This window comes from Bison bison, unplaced genomic scaffold, assembly GCF_000754665.1.
Source record: "Bison bison bison isolate TAMUID 2011002044 unplaced genomic scaffold, Bison_UMD1.0 scf7180017864100, whole genome shotgun sequence".
Taxonomy (NCBI): Eukaryota; Metazoa; Chordata; class Mammalia; order Artiodactyla; family Bovidae; genus Bison; species Bison bison.
Genome location: NW_011494672.1, coordinates 597,268 through 623,318, shown reverse-complemented (window position 1 = coordinate 623,318; position 26,051 = coordinate 597,268). Strand labels below are relative to the sequence as shown.

Genomic DNA, 26,051 nt, shown 5'->3' with positions numbered 1-26,051 from the left:
GTAGAGATGTTTTGGATTTTTTTAATGAAAATCAATCTGCTGTGTTATTCCCTGTAAGTCTTAACTGCTGTGTCATCTCATTCCACTAGTGACGTTTAACCAGAAACACGTTTTGCCATTGATAACAAGCATATGTGCTCTGCAGTGACTACCAGTGAATGAGTCTGGAGAGCACAATGCCACGTAAGGGTCTCAGCTGACAGCGGCCATGGCTTGCTCACCCACTGTCCAGCAGCTCACAGCTATCGAGTTTTGCTGGATCATGTCAGAGTCCTCTTCTGAAGGTTCAGATGGCTTCGTGACCTTTCTCTAGGCTTTTATTTCCAATTGTCACATGTTGCTATGCACCTTTAATTAATTCACTTTGGTGGGCTGGGAGGGGGCAGGAGGCGGGTTGTGTCTTTTTGTTCAGCACAGTCCTTCCACAGTTCAGAGTTGGGAAAGGTCAGAGAGGGACTTCCTAATACTGCCTGTTTGTCCTCTGATCCACATTTCAGAAAGCTGAGCTCAGGTTCCTTTTCCTTCTGAATAGAAACAGAGAGAATCACAGGGTTTTAGATGTGAGAAGACTAGGAAACTGAGGAGTCGGTGTCCCTGTGGCGTTTGCTATGGATAAAGTGAGGCCTCACCAAGGCACCCTCCTTGGGTCTGAAATAGCCCCACTCACTGTCCACTTGGGCTTCACAGTTCGTGCTAGTGGGAAGAACCTGCCTGCCAATGTGGAAAAAGTAAGAGACACAAGAGACGCAGGTTTGATCCCTGGGTCAGAAAGATCCCCTGGAGGAGAGCATGGCAACCCACTCCAGTATTCTTGCCTGGAGAATCCCATGGACAGAGGAGCCTGGTGGGCTACAGTTCACGGGGTCGCAAAGACAAAACGGTGACTTAGCACAGCACACACTGTCCACCTGGAGCAGGGCCGAACCAGGGTGCCCAGCCCTGCTCCAGGAGGGCGTTCACGAGAGGAAGTAACTCCCCTGAGCCCAAACACGTGCCTCTTTCTCACCTTGAGTGACATTCCTAGCTAACACCAGGAGAACTTCTTTGCATCTCTATGGTGATGTATGGTTCCAAAACATCTTAACTATTTTTTTTTCCTTCAGATCCCTACAATGTTGTATAGTAAGTTGGTCCATATTATTATCCATATTTTCTGAATTAAAACAAACAAACACCAAGAGTCTTAGAGATTGAGGCAGTTAATCATTGGTAAAATAGAAACAGAAACCTAGATTTTCTTGCTCTCAATCCCAAACCCTTCCTGAGACCCTGTTACCCATTCTACCTCATGACTCTTGCTGTTCCTTGCGCCAGAAGGACCTTTGGTGAACTCAGGCACTAGATTCTGTTCCACTGCCCATCTCCTATTTGACACTCTACACCGTCTCCTCTCCAAGCCCATCCTATAAAAATATTCCCTTGGGTTGAGAGTTAAAAATGCTTTCATTATCAAGCAGAAATATCACATAACAGGTGAGACCCCTTCCAAGTGTATTTAAATTTTAACAGAGATCTAACGAAAGTGTTCGTCACTCAGTCATGTCCAACTCTATGTGACCCCCATGAACTGCAGCCTACCAGGCTCCTCTGTCCATGGAATTCTCCAGGCAAGAATACTGGAGTGGGTTGCCATTCCCTTCTCCAGGGGATCTTCTCAAGCCAAGGGTTAAACCTGGGTCTTCTGCATTCAGGACAGATTTCTTACTGTGTGAGCTACCAGGGAACAGAGATCTAAGCACTAAGGTAATTCCTCAGTTATACTTAATGAGCATCTACTACATCCCAGACACTGCTCCAGGCCCTGGGGACTTAACAGCCACCAATGAGACCAATTGCCTTCCTCAGGGGGGCTTGTGTTCTACTGACAGTTTCCATTTCCTTGGAATGAGGCTCCCTGGTGGAACTTCAGGCTAACTCCCTAGCAGAGCACCACCATGGGCAGCAGTCTTCACAGGCTTGTTCAGTCACACCAGGCTTGAGACTCGCCTACCCAACCCCAGTCATTTTTCTTGTTTACGCCTCCACGGTTTCCCTGATACACATTAGCATTCCTTCTCTAAACTTTCACTCCCTGGGTGGGCAACAAATGGCTATTTCCAAGGCTGATCTCTATTTACCTACTTTCAAGTTTCTCCAGTGCTGTGGAATTCAAATGGGTCCCACAGGGTCCATGAAAGTGAGAGGTAGTTGTTCATGCACAGCCAGTCGGCCACCGGAGCTCTCGTGTCCAGGATAGGGAGGATTTTCAGCTACTGACCTGGTTCAACATTCAGAGTCACACATATGAAAACTTCACCTCCAGGTCACATCTTCACAAGCAAATAAGGGCTGCTCATGTTAATTCTGAGTCATGAAGATGTTATGGCTTCCTTTCTAATACTAATAAAACACAGGCAATACAGAAAAACATAATGCCACTTGACTTTCTCACTGTAATCAACAATTCAGCAAAGGATGGGAGGGGGGTGGAGACTGACTGATTTCATTAAACTCAAGAGAAACAAATCAGAAGGAGGGAATCAACTTACCAGGATGCAACCATCTAAAATCTCTGGCTCCAGAAATAAATAGTTTTTTTTTTTCCTTTTTTTTTTACAGAAGGTAAACCCCAAAAGGGTGTAACCTACCCATCGTCTCTTACATATTCATCATCTAAAAGCCCAGCTGCCAAAGCAGGCAAGTGTCCACGTGTGATTTCATCTAAATCTTCTGATTTTGTAATCAGGCAATTCTGTGTTTTAGAAGATAGGGTGGAAATTAGCATCTTAACCAGTCAAGCTCCACTGACTCCAGTAATATTTTAACAGATGCCAGAAATGCGGGCACAGAAATCAATGGGCCGAAGAGTGAGGCTTTATTTTTTGTTTTTGCAATTCCGAGATTATCTCTGTGTTGGTGTCATTTTTGTTCAGAATGACTGTTGCCTTGAATTTATTGTATTGCTACTTTAGAAGATGACATGACATTCTGTGTGGAAACGTTCCCTGGTGGCTGAAAGTGAAAAGACTGTCTCTACTTAGGTATGAAATGAAGGGAAGCAAGGAAGATGATGTGGCTTCTGTGACAATAGCAAGCCACTAATCTCAACGACAGCAGCCAAAACTATGCCGTCTGTGAGGTTGTGCCACCCCAGCTTCCTGTGAACCACTAAGGGGGTACAGAGAGAACTCAGGCTAGGAAAATACATTTTTCTGGCTTCCTGTGTAAAAGCAATAACTGTGCTATGCATTCCTGTCCTTTCGCCAGGGGTGGGGGGCGTCGGGGGTGGGGTAATACTTTGATTTCTCATCAAAGAGAAGCTGTGAGTTGTTTTATGGTGGGATTTAACATTACTTCCAGAAACTTGAAATAATGAAGAAACAGAAATAGTGAAGAATAGGAAAGCCTGATGTGCTGCAGGAGCTGGATACTACTGAGCTTCTGAAGAGCAACCACCAGAAACTTGACAGGCTAGCTGACTTTGTTCATGTCCATAAAGTGAATATGGTTTTAAAATAGGCACTATAAGCTAGCTAGCATTTATTGAGTTTTTGCTGTGTGCCAGGCATTGTTCCAAGATCATTGGAACATTTACCTGATCTTTGTATTTGATCACCCCTGCAACACCACAGATGTGTATAAATACTATTCTTAGCCCTAACTTAAGAGTTTGAGGAAATCGCAGCACCAGAGAAATTTAGTAACTTGCCCTTTGCCACACAGCAAGGAAGTAGCCGAGCTGAGAATCAAGTCCAGTCAGTCTGGCTCCAAAAGCCCTCTCTACACTGTTATCCTGTATTTTTTTCTGCCAATTATAGTGTATATAAAGAATCCTGACTTGAGGCACTTATTATTCAAATAGAGGATGTTTTTCATTCCCGGCCCCAATTACTCTCCAATAATATCTTTAATGACTTCTTAATTATTCCAGTAATCTAGACCTGTTTTTGTTTGTTTAACTGCACAGAATCGACTCTTCCTTAATGCCTCCCACAAGCAGAGGGTGGCGCCCCATGGACCATTTCTGAGATGTCCCCTGTCCCCTTCCGCTGTGGGCCTGGGGAGAGGACAAAGCATGAAGGGAGGGAGGGAACATCTTACCCTGCACGCTGCTCTCCCCCAGAGGTGGCCTCGGACGCCTCCCCTTCTTCGAGTCCTTCTGCTGAGGGGCCTGGGTCGGGTGGGGCCACCGACAGCACAGTTCCGCCAGCACGGCCCCACCCGTGGGAAGTTCAGTGACACCTCTCCTCATGCAGAAAGCGGGGACAGAAAGCGGGCCTGGGGCCTTCTGGCTTCTGCACTGCGCCATGGCCAGAATCTGGACAGATTCCCACACCCTGTCCTGTGACTGTGCCAGACACCTGTCCCACCCCTGAGGCAGAGCGCCAGGACACCCCCATTTCAGATACGTTTCAGCACCTTCCCCAAGGGTGCCACTCTAATGGGCCTTGACAACACTAAAACTCTAAGGGCATCCCCCTGAAGTGGGTCAGGGTGAGGGGAGAGACAGTGGAGGGGAGAGAAACCAATCACAACCACTGGTGACTTAGATGGCCAGATCAGCTGGTTTCTAAGTCCTGTGTAGCAGAGACTATTTCCAAAACTTCTCTATCTGCCCCTGCACTGTGGCCAGCTTAGCACCGCCCACCCAGCAGACCTGACTCACTGACCACCAGGAGGAATGTGGAGGGGCTGGCGCCTTCTCACACTGTGCTGCTACATACATATATTTTTTGGCCATACCATCCTGCTTGTGGGATCTTAGTTCCCCAGCTAGGGATTGAACCTGGATCCTTGGCAGTAAAAGCACCGAGTCCTAACCACTGGACAAGCAGGGAATTCCAATGCTGCTATGCACACTTAAAACTAGCAAAAGCCATATCTCCCATCACCATATCTCCCATGACACCATCTCCATTTCTCACTATCAGCCTCTTATCACAATACCATCCAGAGTTGCCTGAGTCTGAAAAATTAAATTCACTCATTCAGTCATTCAGTAACCATGTGTTGAGCACATTTGGTGGCAGACTCTGAGCTCAGCTGTAAGGATTCCAGCATAAAAGAGATACTGGGGCCTTATCCAGCCTCAAAATTAGACAAACCTCTTTCAAGTGACAGTCCCACCATGCAGTGAGTCTCAACAATTCAAATAAAAAATCCAGTGAGAACAGTAAAAAGGGTGGCCCCTTGGTTGCCACTCTTTCTTTGTGATAAAATTCCTTCAGAAACGGAAGGAAGAGGGGGAACTGGAGAGGCACAGGCCAGCAGCTGCTCAGGTCCCAACCCTCCCCTAACAAGATGCTTCCTGACCTCTCCTAGAATGTGAGTGAACAGATAAACCAGGTTGGGATGATCCCCTCAAGCATCGCAACCCTCCGCTGGGGGAGGGGCAGGTGTATCACGATGATGTCAGCTGCTGTCATTTATCAAAAGTCTATCGTGTGACAAGCACTGTGAAGCCCCCTTATAGACGTGATCTCTAACTGTGACAACAGCCCCCCAAGTAGGTCTGACCATCCCCACTTTACAGCAAAGGGAGCCAGGCTCAGAAGACTGGAGAAAGCCTTGTGGCCAGGCTGGTGAGGGCTGGGGCCAAAAGTCCAGGCGCCTGGAGCTGGCTACGCTTCTCCAATCAGGTTTCCCGGGCCCACCCTAGACTAGCTCAGTGGATCAGAATCTCTGTGAATAGAGCCCTGGATCACCCCCATTGCAATCCTAATGATGTCCAGGTATAGGCAGCTGGGGGACCCCTTGGTGCAGTTGAGTCTGGAGCTATTCTTATAATATGTCAAGAGTCTGAGGGAAGTTTTGAAATGTTTTCCCATGAAAATCTTTGAAAAAAGCCTAAGCTTTCATATACTTGAAGTTGTACAAAGAAACTACTTTTTAGTAGTTTTATTTCAAATTTCTCAAAAGGAACCTGGTCTCATGAAGAATTCACTTGGTGTCACACCAGGCATTATATTCAATAAGGACCTGGAATCATTTGGGGCATTTTCTCCATCTCCCTCTTAGAGACAGCTCTATTCCTTGAAGGAGAGCAGGCAAAAATGACTAGGTCTTCCATGGAAGAGTGTGAAAGACCAAGGAGAAGGCTCTGTTGGTTGAATTTATTTATGCTTGAAAATATCTGTGTTCTAAGAAAGTAACATAAATGGCTGTCCACAGGATATTTCATTTGCTATCTAGAAAATCAATATCAGCAAAGGCAGACTGGCAGGGAAGCAGGTTGGCAACCTCAGAATTAGCCAATGGTATGAGAAAAAGATAATCCAGATTCTTAGTATCTAATGAGTTTAAAGTGGCAAAAATATTCACTATTTTCAAGTAAGTTTTTCTTTTAATTTAATTAATTGTGCTTTAATTAATAATTTGCAAGTACAAGGTACTGTCAGTTTATTTATAGATTTCTCTCCAAATCAGTAATATATCCTATTTCATAAAATATACGAGTGATTCTGTTAAATGGCTTTTCCCTGTATGAACCTGAGCCTGTGTCTCCCTAAAGAGGCATTAATGCCTGGTAGCATTTACCAGAGGGTATAACAGAGGAGTACTTTGGAGAAATTAGAAACTTCCCTAGGATTTGTTATGAAAGCTCAGTTCCTTTAGAGTAATGGAAACGCCATAAATCACTCAGGTTTAGTTTTGCCCAAGGATGGCGTGAAGACTGGCTGAACCCCTGAGGCCGCTGCCAGCTCTTTAGCAATTAGTCTGGCACAGTCTCCAGGCGGATTTAAAGACGACCAACTGCTAGCAAGCATCAGGGTAAATGCGGGATCTGCTTCCTGCCCTGCCAGGCTAGCGCCTGCAAGAGCAAACAGGATGGCCAAACTCCAGCCCAGTTCCAGGGTGTTCTGTGCTGACCTGTGCTCCCAGGTCAATGCTCTGCCTCCCACAGGAGGTGACAGTGTCAAGGTGGGGAAACTGGCAAGTACCATTGCTGGGCAGTGGGTCTGAACACCCGACCCCACCTCACGTTTGTCTGCTCGTCTGGACAGGGCTGCAGTCTGACATGGCCCAGCACGCAGCACCATGTCCAAGAGGAGGCTGGGTGTTCCCACAGAGCGTAGAGCTTCCTATCTCAGATCCTACCCCCTTGGCCTGCTGTTCTGTGTACCAAAGCTGCTTCATCCTTAAGCAGAGTTACGGCTAGAGCTGGGATGCTGTCATAGGCTGAAAAAACAACCCCCGAAAAGATATCCGTATCCTAATCCTGGAATCTGCAGATGTCTTCTTACACCGCAAGAAACGGGTAGGGGCAAAAAGGCTGGGAGGCCGTGCTGATATGATTAAGTTAAGGATCTTTAGATGGCGGGGGTGGGGCGTGGTGGTGATCCTAGACTGTCTGAGAGCAGGGTTGTCAGGGAGACCATGCAATCACACGTATCCTCGTAAGAGGAGGGAGAGGGAGATTTAACACACAGAGAAGAGAAGGCCGCATGAAAGTAGAGCAGAGTGAGAACGGAGGGTGCCGGCCTTGAAGACTGGCGGGGTGTCACGTCGAGCAATGCCACTGCCAGCAGGAAACAGAAGAGGCAAGAAGCAGATTCTACCTTAGAGCTTCTGGACGGAGGTCAGTCCAGTGATGCTGATTCCAGCTTTCTGCCTCCAGAACTCTGAGGGACTACATTCCTGTTGTTTTAGGCCACTGAGTTTAAGGTAATTAGTTATAGCATCCCCAGGAAACTAATACAGATGCACAGATGTAGAACGGCACATCTGCCATGGGGTCCAGCAGGCCATGAGGGTGGCTGCTGTTCCCTCCCAGGACTCGGGTGCTGTTCACTTTGGGGACCATGTGATGTTTCCTTCTGACGCAGACACGTGGTTCTCTATACAACCCCAAGGCCCAGTGGGCCGCTTGCCCCCCATGCCCTCAACATAAATAATTCAGATAAATAATTCATAATAAATTATAAATTCATAAATAATTCATAATAAATTCAGGTTATCGAAAATCGTGGAAGCAATCTAAATCATCACATGTGGATGAGGAGTAACGTTTAGAAGAAGAAACGAGATGGTCTTTACCATCTGATTAGTTCTGTTACCCCATTTTATAGATGAGGAAACTGGGACCTAGAGCAGTTAGTCGCCTAGCCATGAACCAAAACCAAAACGTCTAAGACACATTGTCTAAAACAATGAAAGCCCTGGAAGCACCCCTTACCTCTAGGCCAACACTAACTGAAACAGCGTATATATCCATGAACCATTGCTTCTGGTGTATGGCAAATTAATTTCATGATTAATCGTGTTCAGCCTCGTTTAGGTTGCTGTTGTTTTGAGCTGCCTTTTAAATATTTTATCATTACTTCATCTTTGGTTCATTCATCGGCTTATTCCTCCACCCAGATTGTACGTGCCTCCACAGCAGCTAGCATAGGAGCTCATGGCTAGTGTTCAAGAACTACTTATTTCTGTCCTGAAGAGCCTACCAGCTATTCTGTGAGCCCCAGTGCAATTCCACTTTCTTACAGGGGAGACAGCAAGAGCAGATCAGAGCCCACCAGTTCCAGGGACAGCAGCACAGCCAGTCACTGTGACACAGGCGCCGGGGACCACTGCCATCGAGGCCGCCCACACCACCTTGCCAAAGCCCTCCCCATCTGCAGGCTCCACCGCCAGCGGCCTCCGACCACAGCCCGCGGGCCAGAGAAGCAAGGACCTGGGTCAGTAGGTAGACTGTACGCTGCCGTGTGCTAGAAAAGTGGGAGACTGGGTTTTTAGGGTCAACAGCCTCTCTGAATGCCTGTGTATGGAGTTTTGAGCTGGGTAAGGGAAGAACTCCTGAGACCTGGGCCGGGGGTGTGTGCCGTGTCTTCCCATACTGAAGGCGTAAATTGAGCTCATGATAATTCAAAACTGAACTAAAAGCTAAGCAAACTATGTAGAAGGACTTAATACAGATTTGAAAATAGGACTGCTGTTAATCATACTTTGGAAAGTAGGATATTACGTGAAACTTTCCCATCGCAAAATCTCCATTTCTCCAAAAGCTCAGTTGGAGGGCTAATAGATTTCTGTGTAAACACTGTTGGGTTTTAAGGGACAAACTGAATACTCCTGGAAGTCTTCAAATATTAGAAGCAAGCAACGACAAAAAAGAATCCCTTTAGGAAAAGTCAGATAGCTCAAGTTTTTCTTTCTTTTCTGACTGCTTTTTGTCTTACCACTTATATCCATTTCTTAAGTCATGTTTTAGGTTTTACCAAAGTCCAGTTTATGGAATTAATCTTGGTATTACATCAAACACGACCTTAGGAGCCCACTGGATAATCCAAACAACGGCTTTACACAGTCTTCCATGTGAGGCACCCTGGGCAGTGAGCATCTATCTCATTTCTAAAGGTCCTCTGGCAAGAGGGTAGGAAATTCCACAGAGCGGGTGTCGCTGTGTCTCAGCTACTTCTAAATATCTCCCACCTGGCATCACTTTTTGCTTCTAGGAGGAAATGCCCAGGACTGGGTCTTTTCAGCCTCACCTCCAGCCTCCAAACATCACCGCCACATACCATGGCCCTTCCCTCTTCTCTGTCGGAGCCCGGCTCTCTAGCCATCTTTCTATTCAACAAGTCCAAGCACTTTCAGTGTGCCAGACACTCTTGTAAGCCCCTGACAAATATTAGCCTACTAAATCTTCAAAACAACCCTATAAAGCAGATACAGTGCTTCTAATTTGATTAATTCATCGTATTGGAGAAGAAACTGGCCCCCAGTCACACTGATGGGAAGCAGCAGAGCCGGGCTCCACGACCAGCCGCCAGCCCTCCCGTGACACTCCCCCGCCCCCTGCCCCAGCGATAGGAGGCATCTCCACCGTGAACAAACACCCAAGGCACTAACGATGTGGCACAGAAGCTGAGGCCTTGACCTGCCTGGACATGGTGACAAGATTAGAGGGTCTAGACACAGCCAACTCCTGCTCTGATTAGTAATAAACAATTACGGAATGCACAGTCCATTCTCTCCCTGTGCCAGGAGCCCTGCACACATTATTTTAATCTTCCCAACAGTTCTATAAAATAGGAAATATTATTATTCCATCCGATGCATGGCTCACGGAAGAAGCTATAACATAAAGTCCCCAAATAAAAATACCACAAAAATCATTTCTGAAATATATTAACACACTACCCCATCATCTTGATTCTTTTACAGACTTGTGAGTAGCTGAGTGAGTTGCTTGCTCCTGGTGTCTCCTTAGAGGATGGCAATTTTTACATAACACATATAATTTAGCCTGGGGCATATTTACTTTGCTACACTGGGAGCTTGGAAATCCTGTTACAAGTTGGGCCTTTGCTTGTGGAAAACCTCAAGCAACCTGAAGCAGTGGCTCCCAGCCTGGCAAAGCTTCCTTATTCCTGGCTTGGGGACACAAGCTTTGGGCAGCGGCCTCGCAGCCCATCAGTTTGTGCTTCATCCCGGTCCAGCACCCACGTCCGTGCTGCCCCACAGCCTCCTAGACAAATACCCAGGGTAAGCGCTCTGTGTAGCCTGCGCCCTAATTGCTACGAGAGGAGCCAAACTGGGGAGGGAGACAGGAAGAGAGGACTTTTTAAAACGTGAATAGTTTACTCAAAAGATTTTCCATAGGAATGAAGAAGAGTGAAGATTCATGTTTGAATGCCTATGTCTTTTTTTTTTTTAATAACAGCCTTCTTGAGATACTTTTTGCCTACCGTACAATTCACTCATTTAAAATATTCAGTTCAATGATTTTCAGTGTACTCAAAGTAGTGTGACCATCACCACAGTCAGTTCTAAAACATTTTCATCACCTCAAAAAGAAACCCCACATTCACTGACAGTCACTCACCACGTCCCCCTAAAGGGCTCCCCCACTGGCCCTAGATAACCACCAATCTACTCTCGTGAATGCCTATCCTAATGCTTGGCTGTAGACATTCGCTGTGATATTTCAGCCCAACTGTACCAAATAATATTTAATATATAGATAACTTATTTCTTCAAATAGCTGAAAATATTCTATTAAATTATGAGAGCAACTCTCCTGCTGATGGACAAGTAAGTCACGATGGATGCATTTAAGTGAATTTTTTTTCCTTTCGTATATGTGACTGTAGTCAAAAGATTCTAGAAGTGACTGTAGGTGGGGCACTGAAGCAAAGCCTAATTCACGTCTTCATTCAAAAGCATTTCTTGAGTGCCCATTGTGTGTCAGGCGCCATTCCAGGGTCTTGCGCCACGTCGGTGAAGATATCCTACCAAGATCCCCCAAGACCCCTGCAGCAGGACACCTAAGATGTGTGAGGCAGAGCAGGAGCAGCCTGCTTTTGGGGGTCTCGGAGTCATCTTTGCTCTCAGATGAGCTCAAGAGCTGCCTTTCAGACAGGACACAGGCATGGGAGGGAGTCCAGCAGAGTCGAAACTTTGCAGCAAGAAAAGAAAGCGGCTCTCTCAGCTCATGAAGAGACGCTGATGCAGGTTGTAGGACTCCCAGGAAGATGGGGCTGGACACCAACGTCACATCTCAGCCTCTTAACTGACCCGCAATTGTGCAAACCTAACAAGACAGAGACCCACTCCAGTGTTCTTGCCTGGAGAATCCCAGGGGCGGGGGAGCCTGGTGGGCTGCCGTCTATGGGGTCACACAGAGTCGGACACGACTGAAGTGACTTAGCAGCAGCAGCAAGACAGAGAGGAGTATAGAACAAGAGAAGGCTGGGGCTTCTTCGGGGAGCCAAGACCTAGAGCGACAGTGACTCAGAGCAGAGGCGAGACTGTTCATGTGAGAGGCCGGTGGGGTAGGAATGTCGGCACCTAGCAGAGCCAGGAAGTCAGAGTGCTGCTTCCCAGGACCAGAGGGGGCAGCCTGGAGAACCAGGTCCAGCGTTATGCTGAGGAAAGGGCTCTGGAAACAATGGACGATGCCTTAGGTCCAGCTGCAGGGTCCGCTGAATCTACTGCGGCTTGGAAGGTAGAGTGTGGCTTTGCCCGGCATTGTTTTCTGGTCAGGTTTATCTCAAGAAGTGCCCGGGATGCCTCAGCTAATCTAACACATCATTAGATGTGTCTACACTAAAGGGTAAACCCCAGAGAGAAGCGGAGCGCCACCTGGTGGAAGGGCCGGTGACACACGTTTCTACTCCAAGCCACCCGCTGACCAAGGTCCGCTAAGGAAGAAGTGGTGAAACCTGGGAGGGGAAGGAACCAGTATCTGTAAAAGCCTGACCCTTCCACGTGCAATTTCCATTCTCACCAACATGTATCTCATCTCTGAATGTTTATCTTCCTTAAAGTATCAGGAGGAGATTTTTCTTAAAATCCAGTCATAAAACAGTAAGACAAACATTCCAAAAGAAAGATCGGTGAAGGTTATGACTGGGCAGGCCATGGAGGAAGAACTACAAATAGCGAATAAATATAACAGATGTTCACCAGGAATCAAATACACTTAAAGTAAACAATAAGGTGTCAGTTTTCACCAATTCACATTGGAAATTGATAAAACACAGTTTGGGTAACAGTGTGGAGAAATGACCCAGCATTTCCTGCACTTACAGGAATATATCCTAAGGTAATTATCAGCCAAAGTCAAAAGAAGCCTGGACATAGATGTTGTTCATGATAGAAAAATAAGTGGAGACAATTTAATTGTCCATTGTCAGAATGGTTAAAAAGTCACTATGCAGCTATTAAAATATGCATACTTCCTGACAAGATAAGATTGGTCTGTGACAGCTTGTTAAGTCAAAGAAGCAGGCTACAAAACAGGATGGCTACCAATCTCATGTGTTATAATTATGTTTTGCACATGAGAATATGTGCATAGAAAAAGGAATAGAACACTGTATACCAAAATTATAAACCAGCCACTGCTGGATAGAGGGATTGCAGATGATTCTTTACTACCCACAGTGGATATGTTGATCGTGAGCACGTGTTCACTTTATAATTAGAAAACAGAGCTATTTTGAGTTTGTGTCCAAATAATTGGAACAAGAAAGCAGAGACATCACTTTGCCAACAAAGGTCCATATAGCCCAAGCTATGGTTTGAATGGCAACCCACTCTAGTACTCTTGCCTGGAAAATCCCATGGACGGAGGAGCCTGGTAGGCTGCAGTCCATGGGGTCGCTAAGAGTCGGGCACGACTGAGCGACTTCACTTTTCACTTTCATGCATTGGAGAAGGAAATGGCAACCCACTCCAGCGTTCTTGCCTGGAGAATCCCAGGGACAGAGGAGCCTGGTGGGCTGCCGTCTATGGGGTTGCACAGAGTCGGACACGACTGAAGCGATTTAGCAGCAGCAGCAGTAGCCATGTGGAAAAGGCAATGGCACCCCACTCCAGTACTCTTGCCTGGAAAATCCCATGGATGGAGGAGCCTGGTGGGCTGCAGTCCATGGGGTTGCTAAGAGTTGGACATGACTGAGCGGCTTCACTTTCACTTTTCACTCTCATGCATTGGAGAAGGAAATGGCAACCCACTCCAGTGTTCTTGCCTGGAGAGTCCCAGGGACGGGGGAACCTGGTGGGCTGCTGTCTATGGGGTCACACAGAGTCAGACACGACTGAAGTGACTTAGCAGCAGCAGTAGCAGTAGCCATGTATGGATGTGAGAGTTGGACCATAAAGAAGGCTGAGCACTGAAGAATTGACACCTTTGAACTATGGTGCTAGAGAAGACTTTTGAGTCCCTTGGACAGCAAGGAGATCAAACCAGTCAATCCTAAAGGAAATCAGTCCTGAATATTCATTGGAAGGACTGATGCTGAAGCTGAAACTCCAATACTTTGGCCACCTGAAGCAAAGAACGGACTCATTGGAAAGGCCCCTGATGCTGTGAAAGATTGAGGGTAAGAGGAGGAGGGGGCGACAGAGGATGAGATGGTTGGATGGCATCACCGACTCAATGGATATGAGTTTGAGCAAACTCTGGGAGATAGTGAAGGACAGGGAAGACTGGCGTGCTGCAGTCCATGGGGGTCACAAAGTGTCAGACACAACTTAGTGACTGAACAATAACAACAACAGTTGGAACAAAGACAAAAGGAATGAAAAGTTATGGTGGATAAATTTGATTCTAAGAAAAACAGGTGTTTTCCCATGACCTCTTATCTCTCCCCTTCCATGAAACTTGGTTCTTTCCCTCAGCCAGTTTTTATGTGGTCCCTTTCCCCCCTAAAACAGACTTTGCAGCTCTCTTTACAGAATCTCCCATCTCTCTCTGCCCTTTTAAAAACCTTGCTTCAGAAAAATTGCCCAGTGAATAATGAATGCTGAAATGTATTCGATTCTCCCACAGAGTAATTAAGGATAACCCATTGTGTACCCTTAAAAATGACTGAAAGCTAATGCTATTTGCATCAATACCATGTTAATGCAGTTTAAGCAAACTGCTAAATGTTAAGTGACATTTCTATTGAGGAATTACTGTAACTCCCTCGGGAGAGGCACAGCTGAATTATTATAAGAATAATGAAGTATAAAGAAATACGGCATTTTAGTAAAAGATGCTTTGACAGCTGTGGAGTGCAAGGGCTACTGTTACCTGGAGTTTTCGGTCAGTGTTTTGAGTTAAATCCTTCCCCCGCTCCCCACTTCAATGCCTCCTCCAGAGCAGATTCAGGCCACCCAAGGACAAAGCTTTACTTTTGTTCTCACCTTGGTAATATCTTGCTAGTATGAATCATGGAAAGAATGAGAAGAGTTAAATTAAAACTCATGCTCTGGCCACTCAAATGTTATTACAGATCTCTGGTCCACCACCACCTGCAAATCAAAAAATCTTTTCACCCAGTCATGTCCGACTCTTTTCGATCCCGTGGACTGTAGCCCGTCAGGCTCTTCTGTCCCTGGAATTCTCCAGGCAAAAATACTGGAGTGGGTTGCCATTTCCTTCTCTCAGGGATCTTCCCAAGCCAGGGATCAAACCCGGGTCTCCTGCATTGCAGGCAGACTCTACCATCTGAGCCACCGCCTATATTAACAGCCAAAATAGCCCCCAAGCTAATCCAGGTGAGAACCTAAACTCACCTTTCTAGCTACTGGAAGAAGTTAAGCTTGCTTACATGGAGGTTGTCTTTCCAAATCCTTGTCATTTGACTCAGATTTGAACAGAAATCATTAAACCAGATATGTCAACAAAAGATTCTGCTCAAGGGCCCAACTTGTAAGGAAGCCATTAAATAAGCAAAGCGCCACTCCCTTGAGGCAATGTTTTTGGAGGTTGTAATAGAAATTCCTAAGGATTCAGTGACTAGGCTCTTATAAACTTGAAAAGGGATACTCTCTGGGGTTTACCCTTGAGGAACTTGGGTCAAAGACGCCTTTATCATTTCCCAGGAAAGGGCAGAGCCAATTTTGCTCAAGTACTTCTGTGACACGGGGAACAGAAATCATTCTTTCTCCTCCAGCAATTCTCCTATGAATCATGACACTCCCTGGCTCCTTTTTTTCACTTCTGTGTGCATCCCGTCAAGGTTCGGCCTAGGAACTGGGGATGCAGACACATGACACAAGTTCTTTTCTCTGAGAGGCTGTTGCATCCTGCAGAGATGAGAAAGGAGAATCTAGCCCGGTTAGCTGCTTTCCACAAACTCTGCCTGGGGCCTGGGCCTTGAGCTGACAGACTTAACAGTTTCCTTTACAGCCTCGGCACGCAAGGAAGAAGAGTCCCGGCCTTTCTCTTGTGAGAGGTACCTGTCCTCCACATGTTAAAAGATTCCTTGAGACTGCAGATTCTGTTTTGCTTTGGTGCCAGATGGGAGCAGGGGCTCCAAGGAGTCCCCTGGATAGGACTGAGAGCTTCTATGGCTTCCCAATTGCCTCTTTGCCAACGTACATGCTGATGTTCAGGACAAAAGGCTTAAGAATCAGATCTCTGGGCAGGCCAAGGACACCGAAGCCACTTTAGACTTTAACAGGCCCGGGAGATTAGTCATTCAGGCAGCCAAGCATGGGCACAGTTTTCCTTAGGGCTGTTGGCCTTCTCTGCAACCCCCAAAGTAGAGCCAACCACAGAGAGGAAGGCTGACTTTCAAGGAAAATCTGAATGAGGGGCGCTTTCATCAGGGGGCAAAATAAGAGACGAAAACAGATTGTTGATTGCATGTTAATCAGCTGATCCTGTCTAATCTCACCCCCTGGGGTATCCAACAGCAGGAGTCTCTGAAGCCAGAAACCTGGCAAGGCTGCCGGCTGCTTACCGCCCTCGCGCTGCTGCACCTACAAACACTGTCTCCCACGCAGTGCTGGCCCCTGCAGCTCACCTGCAGGTCATGCCCAGCTTTGAACTTCTGGCTCCTGTTTCTTCCTGCCCAACAACCCAAGACTGTTTTTTAGCACTTGATCCCATTCCCTTTTCATAACCTTTTATAGCCTTACTGCCTGAGTCTCCAGCCCTGAGTCTCCCTTTCTCATCCATTCTCTTTGTGCTCCTAGTAACTAAGACTCCATCTCACTGACCACACTGATGGTCCCAGCTCCTTTCTCCCTCAAATCCTACTCTTTTCCACTGCTTTTCCCACTCCACTATCACCTCTGCAACTTGGCTCTGAGCACTCAGACCCTCCCACGGCAGGGTGCTCTTGGGGCTTCTGCTCGCCCGAGGTACTCAGTTCAGTTCAGTTGCTCAGTTCAGTTCAGTTCAGTCGCTCAGTCGTGTCCGACTCTTTGGGACCCCATGAATCGCAGCACGTCAGGCCTCCCTGTCCATCACTAACTCCCAGAGTTCACTCAGACTCATGTCCATCGAGTCAGTGATGCCATCCAGCCATCTCATCCTCTGTCATCCCCTTCTCCTCCTGCCCCCAATCCCTCCCAGCATCAGAGTCTTTTCCAATGAGTCAACTCTTTGCATGAGGTGCCCAAAGTACTGGAGTTTCAGCTTTAGCATCATTCCTTCCAAAGAAATCCCAGGGCTGATCTTCAGAATGGACTGGTTGGATCTCCTTGCAGTCCAAGGGACTCTCAGGAGTCTTCTCCAACACCACAGTTCAAAAGCATCAATTCTTCGGTGCTCAGCCTTCTTCACAGTCCAACTCTCACATCCATACATGACCACAGGAAAAACCGTAGCCTTGACTAGACGGACATTTGTTGGCAAAGTAATGTCTCTGCTTTTCAATATGCTATCTAGGTTGGACATAACTTTCCTTCCAAGGAGTAAGCATCTTTTAATTTCATGGCTGCAGTCACCATCTGCAGTGAGTTTGGAGCCCAAAAAAGTAAAGTCTATTTGCCATGAAGTGATGGGACCGGATGCCATGATCTTCGTTTTCTGAATGTTGAGCTTTAAGCCAACTTTCTCACTCTCCTCTTTCACTTTCATCAAGAGGCTCTGGTGCTCAGGCCTGCACAAATCTCAAAGCCCGGAGCTAGCTCCTGCAGATAGGGGAGCCACTGGCACACAGGATCTTCACCTGGCTCTCACTTCCGATAAAATCATGCATATCAGATAGTCAGCCGGCTTCCCAGCTAGAAAATCCTCAGATCATAGAATTGGGAAGAACTGTATAAGTGCCTCTGGTCTGTATGTTTGTAATGAACAGCACAGCAATGACGCCGTTTCAAAGTGCACGGTAGCCAGATCAGGGACTGTAACTCCCTCCAGTTTTCTCATCCTACCCATTTTCGGTCTTTTATGTGTTGGTGTTTCAGATTAGTTCAGAAGTCTTTTAACCTTCTATGTACTTTAGTGATTTCTGTCCTGTAATCACAGCCCATTAAAATATTTACTTAATGCCACATTGAAAAAATAAAACAAAGTGGATCTGATCTGATTTCCCACCAAATGAATCCCTTGTGACGTGGCAGACAGAGGCCTTGCCCTGTGTTTTTCTGTTGTTTAGTCACTCAGTTGTGTCTGACTCTTTTTGAACCCATGGCCCACCAGTCTTGTCTGTTCGTGGGATTTCCCAGGCAAGAATATTGGAGTAAGTTCCCATTTCCTTCTCCAGGGGATCTTCCCAATCCAAGAATCAAACCCACGTCTCCCATACTGGCAGGCAAATTCTTTAGCACTGAGCCACCAGGGAAGCCTTTGCCTGTGCAGGATAACTGTATGTGAGGGGCCCAGAGCTTCCCAGGCCCACTGTTGGATGTACTGTCTAGAACTTAAGCCTGGTTGCTCCTAACGTGTCTAAACTACTACTTCTTATTTTGTGGTCCAAGAACTTTGCTTTCAGGGCCTCTGTGAGGCCCTCTCGTCGCTCCCTCTATAACTGAGGCCAGATTTTCTTCAAACTCTTCAACAAAAATGACATATCACCACAGATGGACTGAAGGAACTGACATCAGATTTGAGCTGTCTTCTACTATATCAGACACTGGAGAGATCTGCCACTCTTCCCATTGAATTCTTTTGTTTTAGGAAGCAGTTATTTCCATTATAAAATGTTAAAATAGAATAAATAGGTCTGTTGTTATTTTTAAGTGAATGAATAGTGAAATAAATGGATAGTCTGTTTTAAATGAGAGGATACACAGTTTTAATTTCTAATATGAGCAAAAGCAATAATAGATGTAACCATCACATCTTTGGGGATCTTCGGTATTTGTTAAGAGAATAAATTTGAGAGCCTTTCAAGTATATGAAAGTAGCCTTCATGTCCTCCTTTGCATCTCGTCTTTTGTGGGACAAATTTCTCTCAAACCTCCAACAGGTCCTTACGTGACTCGGCAGCACTCCCTCCAGCTAAACCTCAGTCTGGTGGTGGTGACTCAGAGCAGGACACGCTGCCTCGAGGGCTGTGCCAGGGAACTGCCTCTCTCGCTCTAAATACTCTGGTTCCTTGAAAACATCCCAAGTTCCATGTGGGGGAGGCTTTGTCTCCTCATCAGCTCATCTCCTACTGAACTGGCAATTGCTCAGGTTCCCAGGGCTTTTTCTCACGTATTTCTAGAGAAGCAGGTCACCCCAATGCTGTCCTGGTGCAGCTGAGTTTTTGCCCCCTCTTAGAATATCACACTTCACTCTGTTAAACCCTCCCTTAGTTTAGTGTGCTGCAGTCTTCCTGAATCTCAATTCTGTCACTGAATGTATTAACTAGCCTTCCATCATCATCAACTGGCCTTCCTTCTCTGTCATCCACCAAATTGATCAATACGCCACCCGTCTCCTTTCCAGTCACTGATAAAATTATATCACATGGGATGGAATCTCCTGAGCCCCACAAAATACCCCATCCGTGTTGAGGGCAATGCATTAACAGACACAGGCAACTATGTACAGACCTAATAGTATGGCCATCGGCCTTAATATTTCATCCTCTCCCACACAGGACCCTGAAATTAGGACCGTGAGTGAGTCCTGCTTCCTCCTCGCACCATGCCTTCTGCTCACAGATGTAACTTGACATGTCCCCAGTTTAAGCCACCACCTCCATGTCAGGGGAACTGTTAATTTAAAAAAAAAAATGTACTGAGACATTGTGCTATGTGTTAGAACTAAAAGACGACTCAGATGTTTTCAGATTCTAATATTCTGGGGCTGGAACTTCTGTCTCGCCAGGTCCCATACTCCCCACCTCCAGGCTCATCAGTGAGGCCACCTCCTCCCCCCGCCCCCACAGGCATACCCTTTCCCCCTGACCAGGACCCTCTAAGTCCACTCTGGCTGGCCTGGCTGCTCCTGCTGTGCCCCCAGGGGAGGGAGGGGTGTACACTCAGCAAGATTGAGGCTAGAACTCAGGGACTTTTCCTTGGAACCATCCAAGGTAGCTTCACGGTACCCTGAGCTCTGTTTGATCAGATAAGCTTCACTGGCCTGGAAACCTAACCGCAGAGTTGATGTCGTTCGCATGAGAAGAGGTTGCCAGCTCCCAGACAAATGTCCCACGCAGAGCTTTGGAGGGGAACCCATCTGTAAACACAGGACTGCGGATGTTTTGCTGGCCTGATGCCCATGCCCAGGACCTCTGACTGTCCCCAGCCTTCTCCAATCACCCTCAAATGTGGAGTTGCTGGCACGAGGCCAGGCCCTGGAAGGGAGGTGTGCGGAGTCCCCTGGCTCCAGGGGCTGCTGCCCCTCAGACTGACGGCCTCCTGCTAAAGACTGAAGTGGAAGTCCCTGGGGAGAAGCCGGGACTGAGGGGCCACCTGTGGGTCTGTCCCATAAAACTTGAGAGCCCTAAGGGCCATTGTCATAACTCCCATTGGATCCCAGGCTGGTAAACTCCAGACGTTCAGGGAACAGTAGGAGCCGTAACCAGTGCAAAGGCCGCCATGGATTTTAAACCAGGAATGTTCTGGGCCCTCGTTCTTCATGTGACATTCCAGGCCTGGCTTCTCTGTGGTGCACCCCTCAGCCCCAGAACCCTGAGAATCGGAAGCAACAATGATGCCTTCTGTCATAAACAGGCAGTGACTATCACAGGGAGAGCCCACCTGCCTGGGTCTAGCACTCTGCTCTGCCACTCCCCGTGTCAGCTTTCTCACCTGTAAAGTGGGATCACGGCTGTCCCTGACCCGCAGGGTTTTTCTGATGCTCACATGGGGCTTGGTCAGTGCGTGTTCAAGACCAATACCTCCCATAGACCCTGACTGTATCTATACGATGACGGAGCCAGGACTGTCACAAAAATTATTAGCTGTTTCTTTACAAGTGCCTTTTACCCTTTTTAGAGTGATTTTATAGACATTTATCTTCATATGAGGGCTTCCCAGGTGGGCCAGTGGCAAAGAATCCAACTGTCAAGCAAAAGACACGGATTCGATCCCTGGGTTAAGAAGATCCCCTGGAGGAGGAAATGGCAACCCACTCCAGTATTCTTGCCTGGGAAATCTCATGAACAGAGGAGCCTGGCAGGCTTCAGTCCATGGGGTTGCAAACAGGTGGACAAGACCTAGTGACTAAACAACAACAGTCTTCACGTGAGGCAGGGCAGAACAAGTCCTGTGCCCCCAGTTTTACACAGGAGAAAACTGAAGGTCAGAGAAGGTAGGCAAGCCCCTCAGGCCCCCAGCTCTTTGGTAGACTCGGGATAGTCTTCTGTTTGCCCCACACCATGCCCTTGACCTCGACCCCAGAACCCAAACGTTCTCACAAATCTCATCACCACCAAGCTCAAAGCACCAAGTCTGAGCTGTCCAAATATTTTTTCAGCCTTCAGCTTTTGGGTGAAAGTGATTTGGTTCAAACTTTTCCCAAACAAATTAAAGTGACACAGATAGAGGACAGGCCTCCAGGACAGAGTAAGAGACTTGGAAATCCTTCACGCCAGGGGAAAGAGGAGAGTGAAAAAGCTGACTTAAAACTCAACATTCAAAAAACGAAGATCATAGCATCCGGTCCCATCGCTTCATTACTTCATGTCAGAAAACTGTTCATCTCCTACTAAAGTAACAGAGCACCCAGCATTCTAATTTCCTCACACCCAAGGGTGCTGAAAGCCTGAGCCAAAAACTGAGGTGTCACCCACACTTTTTTTCTTTTTCTTTTAAAGGAAAAGGGCAAAGTGCATAGTTTTGCCGGTAGGTGGCGATAGAATAATGAGGCTAAAGAAGCTGAATACTTAAACACATAGATCATAAATATTTTGAACTTGGAGATCAGCCCACCCAAACTGCTAATATTCCTCAAAAAGAAATTGCAGTTCATGGAGGGTATGTGACTTGCTCAAGGTCCTACACCTGGTTAATGGCTGAGTCAAATTAAACTCACTTTTCACCATGAACCCAGAATCTACTAGAGCACAGACTTGCCTTTCACAATAGCCTGGCATCACTGAATCATGTGAAGGAGAATATCACTTCATCTGAGCGTGCTAATTGAAGTGTGCTGGAACAGTGATAGCCTTTAAGAAATGAAACAGTTGGTTACGCTCTCCGCCTTGTGAGCTGAAGGTGGGAGGAGGGGGTGGGAAGGAGGAGAAAAATAGCCATGTGGGTGTCCTTAGAGGGCTTCCTAACATGTTTTGCTGCCCCTTAAGTCCCTTCCAGACATACTCCCCCAAAAAGATCAGGGACTATCGGATAAGAAAATTCACTTCCTGACATCCCTGCCACTGCATCAGCACAGGTGTGCAGTGAAGGGCATTTGCTGCTTTGATCCATTCTGCTTCAGGCACGTGGGGAGAAGCAGGGCCTCAGGAAATGAGGGGACTGCCTACCCCCTGAAGGGGTCAGATTTGTTCTGTATGGTTCCAAGGAAAGAAACACAAATAGATGGATGAGGCAAATGTACCTGGAATGATAATGGGCATATTTGGGGTGCATATTAAGTGTGATGGGGCTTCCCTGATGGCTCAGCAGTAAAGAAACTGCCTGCAATGCAGGAGATGCAAGTTCGATCCCTGGGTCAGGAAGATCCCCCGCAGGAGGAAATGGCAACCCACTTCAGTATTCTTGCCTGGAAAATTCCATGGAAAGAGGATCCTGGCAGTCTATAGTCCATAGGGTCACAAAGAATTGGACATGACTGAATGCACACATGTGATTAAGTGTGATGAAGAACAGATGGATGGATGGTGGATAAAGGTTTCAGATTGGCATAAAGAAAAGTTTTCTCAAAGTCTCAATAGTCCAAGAAGATATGCTCTATTTTTGTTGCTGCTAAAGTAATGAGTTCCCTGTCTCTGGAGGTATTCAAGCACCTGCCAGCCACTCACTTGGTAGAGATGTTATTGAAGCAGGTTAGTGGGTTGCATTGGAACACTGGACTGGTTCAAAATTGGGGAAGGAGTACATCAAAGCTGTATATTGTCACCCTGCTTATTTAACTTCTATGCAGAGAACATCATGAGAAATGCCGGGCTGGATGAAGCACAAGCTGGAATCAAGACTGCCGGGAGAAATATCAATAACCTCAGATATGCAGATGACACCACCCTTATGGCAGAAAGCAAAGAGTAAATAAAAAGCCTGTTAATGAAGGTGAAAGAAGAGAGTGAAAAAGCTGGCTTAAAACTCAATACTCAAAAAGCAAAGATTATGGCATCCAGTCCCATCACTTCATGGGAGACAATGGAAACAGTGAGAGAGTTTATTTTCTTGGGCTCCAAAATCATTGCAGATGGTGACTGCAGCCATGAAATTAAAAGATGCTTGCTCCTTGGACAAAAAGCTATAACAAACCTAGACAGTGTATTAAGAAGCAGAGATTAACTTTGCCAACAAAAGTCCATCTAGTCAAAGCTATGGTTTTTCCAGTGAGAGTTGGACCATAAAGAAGGCTGAGAGCCAAAGAATTGATGCCTTTGAACTGTGGTGTTGGAGAAGACTCTTGCAAGTCCCTTGGACTGCAAGGAGATCAAACCAGTCCATCCTAAAGGAAATCAGTCCTGAATATTCATTGGAGGGGCTGATGCTGCAGCTCCAATACTTTGGTCACCTGATGCGAAGAGTCGACCTATTGGAAAAAGACCCTGAGGCTGGAAAAGATCAATGGCAGGAGGAGAAGGGGACGACAAAGGATGAGATGGTTGGATGGCTTCATTGACTCAATGGACATGAGTTTGAGCAAGCTCCAGGAGAAGATGAAGGACAGGGAAGCCTGGTGTGCTGCAGCCCATGGGGTCACAAAGAGTCGGACATGACTGAGCGACTGAACAACAACGGTGGTTTCTTCGAATTGCATGAGCTTTTAGTTCCCCTTGAATTTCAGGACTGCTATTATTCCATGGTTATTGGTGCATAGTGAAAGGAACAAAAGAGTAAAGATGTTTTTGTCTCTGACTTTAAGAACTTTAAATAAGAAAATCACACAGATTTCAGGTTGCTTCATCCCAAAGTCTGGTCTTGGGTTTCTTTACTAAGCTTTCTGCCATAATTAGAAAATGTTATCATTCTGGCAGTTCACTTGAGGGCTTCTGCTGGTTTCATCTAACTAATGAGTTTGTTTTTTTCTTTAATCCTGAAAATCAGGGGAACCTGCCTTGTGGAAACCTGAATCAGTCCTTCTCGATGCAGGTAATTATACAGCCCATCCTTCTGGCCATAACTAGATCAAGATTCTTAGGATTACAGCAAATGGCACAGAAGTCAAGCTCTGCTACAGAAGACTCCTCCAGTGCCCCCTCCAACGTTAGGTGTCTGGTGGCCAGGCAAAGGGCCCACTGAAACCCCCACAGGGAGGACTGGGTCAGGGACAAGACTGGATTCACAGAGAGGGAAGGAAATGTGAAGACAGAAGGCAGTGAGTTCCCAGCCCCGAAAATGGGTTAGACCCTCACTCCATCTGGGCGCACACCTTATTTTCCTTCTATTTCATCTTCCTTCTTTGCAAATGGGATTCAGGTTTTTTCTTCACATGAATGAATGTTGTTCCCTATTTACTACATTAAGTGTTTAAAACTCCAACAGCAAACACAGTTTTCAGACTCTTGGTGCAAGGGCAGATTTTGCTGGTTTGGGGGCGGGGGGATATGGAGGAGAGGACTCGGGCCTCTGGATGTGTATTTCTTCCCCTCCCAGGACTCCTGGCTGAGAAATGCCATTAGTGAATTTTTTTAATGATTTGAGGAAGTGGGATGAGCAAGCTGACCTTTAATGGGAAGATGAAATCATGTGCTTTGCAAATTGGAAAAACTAACAAAGCCAGGAGAAATCTCACCCCACCCAAGAGTGGAGTCCCGAGCACCTTCCTCCATGGAGGTGGGGGACTCTTGGTGGGCGTTCCCCAGCATCCCAGAATCAGGAGACTCACTTCCGGTGCTGCAATTACACTTTGCCGAGAAACTCATTGGCCTTTCTAAGCCTTAAAAGACTATTGTCTTTATTTCCTTATATGAAATATTTGTGAATGTGGCTCCCAGGTAAACAGCTCTAAAGAAAACCCTGAAGCTGAAATTCAGTTCACATATACACACGCCCTCTCAAAGCACTAATCCTTTTGTTTCTGCGTCTGGTCTCAGAGTGCAGGAGGGGACAGGCTGCAGTGTAGACCCTCTTGTTTGTCTGAGCTGCTAGTATCTCATCTCTTCTCCCCTGGTCTACACCCAACCCCGTCCTCGGTCTCACTGATCTTTGTTCATCAACTCAGTCACTGAATATTGACTGAGGACCACGGGGAAGGTTTATGCGATGGGTGAGACTCATCCCTGACCTCAAGATTTTCAGAATTGTATGGAGGGATAATTTACACTGGCAAAGTGCTTAATGCTTTCAGATAAGAAGGCTAAGGCTCAGACAGATTAAGCTAAGGGGCTGTAGAAGACGGATCTGAACACACCTGACTTCAAATGCCCGTGAGCACCCAGAGGAGTGCTGTGTCTCTATTGCGCTGTCCGCGAATATTCATTCTTATCTCCTCAGATGGGGGAGGTATGGAGAAGAGCACAGTTAGCAGTAAGCCCAGCCCCTGGAGCTGAGTGTGAATATCCATTTTGTCCCCATCCCTGGGGTGAGGCCAGATGCTTCCTGTTCTTGTAAGTCACCAAAAGTTTTACTGCTCTTTCCAGGATTTGTTCCAAAAGAAGAATTAAGCACACAGTCTTTGGAGCCAGCATCCCAGGGAGATCCAAGTAAGTTAATTGACAACTAGAAACCCCTAGTGGCTTTGACATCTGATCTGCTCTCTCTCCCCTCTGCCCACTCACTCCCACGCACACCCGCCTCTCTCCTACCCTGGATCTATTTATCTCTCTTCTGTCACTTTGTTCTAAAGGAAAAGCGAAGCTTCTGAAGGATTTAAACTATCTGTGTGCAAGAGGGGGAGAGGATCAGATGTTTAAAATGTCACTATGGCAACAGGGTGGGGTGGAACGGGGAGACAAGAGTGAATGAAAGGAGACTGGCTTGCCAGTGACGATGGAGGTCTGCAGAGATGATGGTACACAGAGCTCGGGGTGGGAAGCGTAAATGGAGAGAAACGGGCAAATCCAAGAGAGAAAGAAAGAAGCTAGAGGGGTGGAGTGAAGACAGGGAACAATTAAAGATGATTTGAACAACTGGAGCTGCCATGAGGACCACTGGAGTTGGAACAGGTTGGGGCAGGAAAGCGTTTATATCTATCATCTTCTGTAAGATATTCAGTCTAGCAGACAGTTGGCTACCCTGACATTCAGAAACAATAGTCCAGCTGGAAATTTAGAGTTGGAAGATGATGAGGGCAAAACCAAGGTTTTGAGAACCGAAAGTGTGCCCCAGGGAGACAG

The 26,051-nt window shown here is 46.7% G+C and overlaps 1 protein-coding gene across 2 annotated transcripts in view; it reads left to right on the top strand.

Annotated features, from left to right (window-relative positions):
* The window catches only part of VIT (vitrin), a 125,627-nt gene that overhangs the window by 65,476 nt on the left and 34,100 nt on the right, over positions 1 to 26,051 (top strand). The window contains exons 6-9 of one of the 2 annotated variants that reach the window (XM_010838614.1): positions 2,599 to 2,676; positions 8,466 to 8,657; positions 23,821 to 23,865; positions 25,356 to 25,418. In XM_010838614.1, the coding sequence (XP_010836916.1) occupies positions 2,599 to 2,676; positions 8,466 to 8,657; positions 23,821 to 23,865; positions 25,356 to 25,418 (378 nt within the window). The remainder of the gene's footprint in view (positions 1 to 2,598; positions 2,677 to 8,465; positions 8,658 to 23,820; positions 23,866 to 25,355; positions 25,419 to 26,051) is intronic. The other variant, XM_010838615.1, reaches the window with a different exon arrangement.